General features: G+C 40.8%; 1 protein-coding gene across 3 annotated transcripts in view; it reads left to right on the top strand.

The window, feature by feature from the left end:
- The window catches only part of cnih4 (cornichon family member 4), an 8,001-nt gene extending 1,171 nt beyond the window's left edge, over nt 1–6,830 (top strand). The window contains exons 2-6 of one of the 3 annotated variants that reach the window (XM_020614819.1): nt 410–478; nt 738–850; nt 4,176–4,263; nt 4,945–4,997; nt 5,101–6,830. In XM_020614819.1, coding sequence (XP_020470475.1) covers nt 410–478; nt 738–850; nt 4,176–4,263; nt 4,945–4,997; nt 5,101–5,128 — 351 coding nt within the window. In that variant the 3' untranslated portion in view covers nt 5,129–6,830. Of the gene's footprint in view, nt 1–409; nt 479–737; nt 851–4,175; nt 4,264–4,856; nt 4,998–5,100 lie in introns of all 3 variants that reach the window. The other 2 variants (XM_020614821.1, XM_020614820.1) reach the window with 2 other exon arrangements.
- Nucleotides 6,831–7,480: the final 650 nt, after the last annotated feature.

The raw sequence follows: 7,480 nt of genomic DNA, 5'->3' as shown, positions 1-7,480 counted from the left end.
TGCCACACTGCAAAAATAGTTCAGGAATGGTTTGAGAAGTGCAACAATAGGTTCAAGGTGTTGACTTTGTCTCTAGGTTCCACAGATCTTAATCTAATCTGGTGTCCGTGGGATGTGTTGGAAAAATATGTATGATCCGTGGAGGTCCCACCTTCAACTTACAAGAATTAAAGGACCGGCAGCTGTTTAGGTGTCAGATACCAGAGATGAACTTCATAGGTCTTGCGGAGTCTATATCTATATGTAGATATATTATATATGCACACACACACACAGCATCTATTGAAACCACTCAACAGTCAAGGTGCCTGTCATCAGTCTGTTTTATCCAGTGGAATGAAAAAGCTGGGAAGCAGGGAATTAAGACAGCAACATGAAGAATGCATTAATGCCTTGACTTAAAGATCAGATTATTACCCTGTCTGATTTAGAATGTGATTACATCAATGCAAGAGCCTGCTGCTCCAAACTGAACAAAGTAAGTGATGTTAGTCTGGATTGTTACTGATTTATGTACATATACCTCACATATTTGAACTTATATGTGAGGTATATGTATTCATGATGGCTTTTATTTTTGGTATCTTTTGTTTGTCTTGATTTATTGTTATTATAATCATTGGGATGATGGCTATTAAAGATGATTTACTCCCTTTTTTTAAGTGTTATAGAAATGTTTATTAGTATTTTGCTATTTTATTTTTTTTAATGTTTGATTTATGTATTTTATGTTTCAGTGGGTAATTCCAGAGATGGTTGGCCAGTGTCTCTCGACTATGCTGATGTTGGTCTCCATGCATTGGTTCATCTTTCTCCTGAACCTGCCTGTAGCAGCCTGGAACTTTTATCGGTATGTTCATACTGCCAATCTTTTGCACCATTTGTAAGGTAATAGACATATGGTGCTGTAAAAAAGGTTTTGCCCCATCCTAACTCTATCATGTCTCAAAAAAGGAAATTGTTGTAGTTCATTTTTAATTTATGTTGTACAAATAAAGCCAGTTGTGACTAATTTCATGTGCTAAATTGTTTATCAAGCTTCTATCAATGGAGTGGGTGAATTAAAATAGGTAAATCAAGATTAGAGGACTTTGACAAAAATTGCTTTCAGTGTTACTGGTGTTAAGCAAACTTAGCAAGTGACATGTAAGATTGAAAAAGTTTAGATGTCTGCAAAAGTACCCAGTTTTAAATGCAGAGATGCATACCATATACCATTTTTATAATACATTTTAAAATAGATGTAAATACAATCAAATTTAACCGTTGTGTTGCGTCCAGGTCAAATTGACCCTTTTTTAGATTTTTACTAAAAGAAAACTGACAAAAGAAAAAGAGCTGTTGACCTGAATCTACATGGGCTATACATTATATTTACATATAAATAGCTCTTGATTGCAGTGTGTCATTTTATCTTCAATCGTCCAGCACCATGAGCAAAAGGTACACTGCTCAGAAAGCCATAGAGCTATTTTTAGCAGAGAGTGAGACAGATAGTGGAGGGGAAGAAGAGGATGTCTTGGAATTAACTGTGGTTAATCACATTTACCAGGACAATACTGAAGAAACTTCTGAATATGAGAGTGAATTTGAGGATGATGAGGACTCAGAGCACACAGCAGAAGAAACTACAAATCCCACTGCTGGAGGAGGCCCACAGCCAACTACATCCAAGAATGGCCAGACTGAATGGTTTTCATGTTCAATGGGTGAAGCCCCTGGTTCAGCTGCTAACAAAATAAGGATGGTACCAGGACCCACACGAGTGGCTGTGACACATGCTCATGATATAGTGTCATCATTTGAACTGCTGATTCCTCACTCAATCTAGAAAATAATTCTGGACATGACCAACCTTGAGGGAAGACGTGTTTTTTGGGAGCAGTGGAAAGAGATGGACCACATATATTTGCGTGCCTACTTTGGGATCCTCATCCTTGCAGGTGTCTACAGATCCAGAGGGGAGTCAACTGAAAGTCTGTGGCATGCTGAGAGAGTGATTTTTGAAGCCACAATGTTGCTGGAGAGCTTCCGCATATTCTCCAGGGTTATCAGGTTTGATGATCGGGAATCAAGACCTGCTAGGCAGAGGAAGGACAAGTTGGCATCCATCCGTACTGTGTGGGACAAGTGGGTGGAACATCTTCCACTTCTCTATAACCCTGGGCCCAATGTGACTGTAGATGAACAGCTTGTGGGGTTTAGAGGCCGTTGCCCCTTCAGGCAGTATAAGCCCTCCATACTGTCCGCTCTGCTGTGCCTGAGGCTGTAGGTGCGGTATATGTGACTGAGCAGAGTGTGAGCTGGGTGGTGTGGATCTCTGATTTTGTGTTCTGCCCTTTTATGACAGCGCTGTGTGTACAGTGTGTCCACAGCAGCCAGTTCAGTCCCAATGATTCTCTCTGCAGTCATTATGACCCTTTGAAGAGCCTTCCTCTCTGCCTGTGTGGTGTTACCATACCAGACTGTGATGCCAGTAGTGAGGATGCTCTCTACCAGTCCTCTATAAGTGTGGGTAAGAGGGCGATGGTTCAACCCAGCTTTTCTGAGCCGCCTGATGAAGTATAGCTGCTGCCTGGCTTTCTTCATTGTGGTCTTCATGGTGTCGGCTGTGTTCAGTGACCAGCTCAGGTCACATGTCACCTGCAGGCCTGGGGGAACTTGTGGCTGTCAGGCCTCCCCACCTCAGTCCCTTTGATGGTCATAGGCAGCCGAGGGGAGGGGTTCTTCCTGAAGTTTACAATTGTTTTTTTTGTCTTGATGTTGCGGATGAGGTCATAAAGGCTTGTCTCACTTTTGCCAAAAAACATCTTAAGGATAATAATTTTATTTGGCCAAGTATGTTACACACACAAGGAATTTGTTTCCGGTACAGAACCGCTGCAGCCATCTGCGGCGCCAATTCACGCCAATGCCTCTAACCATTGGGGGCAACTTGGGGGTTCAGTGTCTTGCCCAAGGACACTTCAATATGTGGACTGCTGGCACCATGATTCAAACCTCCAACCCTCCGGTTGGGAGACAACCGCTCTACACACTGAACTACAGTTGCCCTTGATAATCCCCAAGACTTTTGGGAAAATCTTATGTGGACTGATGAGACAAAAGTTGAACTGTTCGGAAGGCGTGCATCCCATTACATCTGGCGTAGAAGAAACACAGCATTTCAGAAAAAGTACATCATACCAACAGCCAAATATGGTCGTAGTAGTGTGATGGTCAGAGGCTGCTTTGCTGTTTCAGGACCTGGACTACTTGCTGTGATTGATGGAATTATGAATTCTGCTTTCTACCAAAAAAACCTGAAGGAGAATGTCCGGCCATCAGTTCATGACCTCAAGCTGAAGCGCACTTGGGTTCTGCAGCAAGACAATGATCCAAGACACACCAGTAAGTCCACCTCTGAATGGCTTAAAAACAAAACAGTCTAGTCAAAGTCCAGACTTGAATCCGATTGAGATGCTGTGGTGTGACCTTAAAAAGGCAGTTCATGCTTGAAAACCCTCCAGTGTGACTGAATTAAAACAATTCTGCACAGAAGAGTGGGTCAAAATTCCTCCACGGTGATGTGAACGACTCATTGCCAGTTATCGCAAATGCTTGATTGCAGTTGTTGCTGCTGAGGGTGGCACAACCAGTTACTAGGTTTAGGGAACAATTACTTTTTTACATAGGGCTATGCAGGTTCACATAGTTTTTTTCCCCCCTTAAATAAAATCACCTAAAAACTGCATTTTGTGGTTACTTTGGTTATGTTTGTCTAATATTTAAATTTGTTTGATGATCTGAAACATTTAAGTCTGACAAAAATGCAAAAAATAAAAAAACAGGAATGAGGCAAATACTTTTTCACAGCACTGTATAGCTGTTGCATTTATACAGCAACTGATATTCCTTTGTTATTTCTGTGTGAGTGAGCTCATTGCACTGAAGGAGCAGGACTGCATTATCAGACCTTTCAGGTATTCACCGAATTAGCCTGTACTCCTATCAGATCAGGAAATATAGGATGTAGTGTTATATATTTATATAATGCTTTTTAAAATGACAGATGAAGATTTTATCACATCACACGTTTAGTCTATTGTAAGTAAGGACACAAAGTTCATTTTTTACTCTCCATGGTGCAATGAGGCTCTTGGGTTTACACTTTTTTGTATTTGCTGGTCCTGTAGCCACATCAAGGTTCCGATGGGAAACACAGGTGTGTTTGATCCCACTGAGATCCACAACCGAGGTCAGCTCAAGTCACACATGAAGGAGGCAAGTCAAAGTCCAGACCTGAATCCAATCGAGAATCTGTGGAAAGAACTGACAACTGCTGTTCACAAACGCTCTCCATCCAATCTCACTGAGCTCGAGCTGTTTTGCAAGGAGGCATGGGCAAAAATTTCAGTCTCTCGATGTGCAAAACTGATAGAGACATACCCCAAGCGACTTACAGCTGTAATCGCAGCAAAAGGTGGCGCTACCAAGTATTAACTTAAGGGGGCTGAATAATTTTGCACGCCCAATTTTTCAGTTTTTTATTTGTTAAAAAAGTTTGAAATATCCAATAAATTTCGTTCCACTTCATGATTGTGTCCCACTTGTTGTTGATTCTTCACAAAAAATTACAGTTTTATATCTTTATGTTTGAAGCCTGAAATGTGGCAAAAGGTCGCAAAGTTCAAGGGGGCCGAATACCTTCGCAAGGCACTGTATATTTATATAATGCTTTTTAAAATGACAGATGAAGATTTTATCACATCACACGTTTAGTCTATTGTAAGTAAGGACACAAAGTTCATTTTTTACTCTCCATGGTGCAATGAGGCTCTTGGGTTTACACTTTTTTGTATTTGCTGGTCCTGTAGCCACATCAAGGTTCCGATGGGAAACACAGGTGTGTTTGATCCCACTGAGATCCACAACCGAGGTCAGCTCAAGTCACACATGAAGGAGGCCATGATTAAACTGGGTTACCACCTGCTCTGCTTCTTCATTTATTTGTACAGGTGGGATCAACAGCATCTACAGACTTGCTGATATTCAGTTACGTGTTCATGTCTTTAAGTCTGTTCTGTATTAACACAGATTCATCCCATCTTGTTTTTGCAGCATGATCCTGGCTCTAATCAATGACTGAAGCGCTCAGCTGCCTAACTCCAAACTTCAGGGTTTGATGTTTCTCTCCCTAAACCCCGCTTCTGTACTGTATACATCAAATTTTTCAGAACAGCACAGAGTTGACTTTTGGTGAGCTCTTGCTGAGTGTGAACACTTCAGTATCATTGTGACAAAAACTCCAACAGCCACTGTGTTCTGTTGTATAATTATATAATCTGTTATCTTCCCCAAACCTTCACCTGCCACAGTGAGTAATAACATCAACAGCAGTTACACAGCAGCAAGAAATATTTAACATTTTTATAGTGGAGTAAATGTGGAGTAAATATGCTTCCTTCAGCAGATGGAAACAGAAATAGTGAGTGACAAGGCCATATTACCAGGTACAATAATAAGTTATTTCTCAGTCTTTTGCACCATACAGTAGATGGCTCAATTTATTTTTTTATTTTTTAACAAATACAAATTAGGGAATTTTGCATCAAATCTCAAATTATATCATATTTCTTCCCTGTTGTGATTTTTGGTCTGAACAGCTACTGAACCTCCTTACCACATGTGCAGGCTTTGACCTGCTGCCACATGATTGGCTAAGTAGATATTTACATTAACCAGCAGGTGTACAGGTGGAACTCATAAAGTGGCCACTGAGTGTACTGTACTGCATATTCTGGTCATTTTGTGCAGTGGCACAGTATAGAGCTTAGCTCTGGCCTGGTGTCACCTTTTGTTACCATACATGACAGAATAAGCTGTGCATTACTTCCTGCTCAGTACTCTAAAATACATGTGTGGCTTCTGTCATCACTTTATTAACCTATTTAGTTGCACAGTTCAAGACATGGTGGACTGTGTGAATTTGTAGCTGTTGGCACGAATCAGACTGGAGGCATGGTTTACTGATGTATATCCTGCTGTCACCTGTAGCTTTGCAGAGTATATGACACCATCAGCCCTGTTGTTCCCTACCAGTGACTATTCAACTGACTGGGCTGAATTGAGTCAGTTGGAGCTCTCTGATTGGCTGTTCAAAGTCATAATTTTTCCCTTTTTCCACACTTGTGCCTTTTCTTTTCTGATTCCATAAGTAAATTAAAACTCACACTGTATTCACACATACAGTGACAAAATAGTTTGCTGTGTCAGGCGTTCGGTGAATCTTTGGTGTGTTGTGTTGAGCATGTAATTTACATTTGTGTTTTATGATGTATCCACCATTATGTACTGCTATTTCTGACAGCGATTAGTTTCCCCACATCATTCTTTTTTGCATTTTAAGACAGATTTTTACATACACTTTTAAGACATTAAAACAGAAACAAAGTCACCATTCCAGAAACGTCATGTTACCATACATGTTTAGCAAGTCAGGTTAGGCTACCTACTTAGGCAGGAACAAAAGTAATGTTCTCATAGTTCATCAGAGACAAATTTATTTGAATTTTAATTCACAGTGGCAGAATTCCATTGTATCAAAAGTTTAAATACAGCAAGTCCATTGTCTCTTTAAACAGTTTCCATACACCTCAGCCAGTTACATATAACTTCCACAACTCCTGGTATTTAATTCTATAAACATTCCCTGTCTTAGGTCAGTTATCATCACTGCTTTATTTTAAGAATGTGAGATGTCAGAATTATAGTAGACAAAAAGATTTATTTCAGTTTTTGTTTCTTTCGTCACATTCCCAGTGGGTCAGAAGTTTACATACACTCAGTCAGTATTTGGTAGCATTGCCTTTAAATTGTTTAACGTGGGTCAGACATTTCGGGATGCCTTCCACAAGCTTCTTACAAGTGGGTGACTGTGGTTCAGTGGGTAGGGTGGTCGTCTCCCAACTAGAGGGTTGGAGGATCGAAGGGTCCCTGTAAATCCACATGTCAAAGTGTCCTTGGGCAAGACACTGAACCCCAAGTTGACCCAATGGTTAGAGCCATTGGTGTGGGTTGGCGCCACAGATGGCTGCCTCGGTTCTGTACCAGAAACAAATTCCTTGTGTGTAGCATACTTGTCCAAATAAAGTGATTATCCTTATCCAATAAGCTGGTGGAATTTCAGCCCATTCCTCCTGACACAACTGGTGGAGGCAACACAATTAGCGGCCTCCTTGCTCACACACACTTTTTCAGTTCTTCACACAAATTTTCTATTGGATTGAGGTCAGGGCTTTGTGATGGCCACTCCAGTACCTTGACTTTGAGGCCCTTGAGCCATTTTGACACAACTTTGGAAATCTGTTTGGGGTTATTGGCCATTTGGAAAAACCATTTGTGACCAAGCTTTAACTTCTTGGCTGATGTCTTGAGACATTCCTTCAATAAAACCACATAATCATGATGCCATCTATTTTGTGATGCTGCCAACCCTGTG

The sequence above is a fragment of the Monopterus albus genome, unplaced genomic scaffold, assembly GCF_001952655.1.
Source record: "Monopterus albus unplaced genomic scaffold, M_albus_1.0 scaffold151.1, whole genome shotgun sequence".
NCBI lineage: Eukaryota > Metazoa > Chordata > Actinopteri > Synbranchiformes > Synbranchidae > Monopterus > Monopterus albus.
Note: the sequence above shows the minus strand (reverse complement) of the source record. Positions and strands in the feature narration are given on the sequence as shown.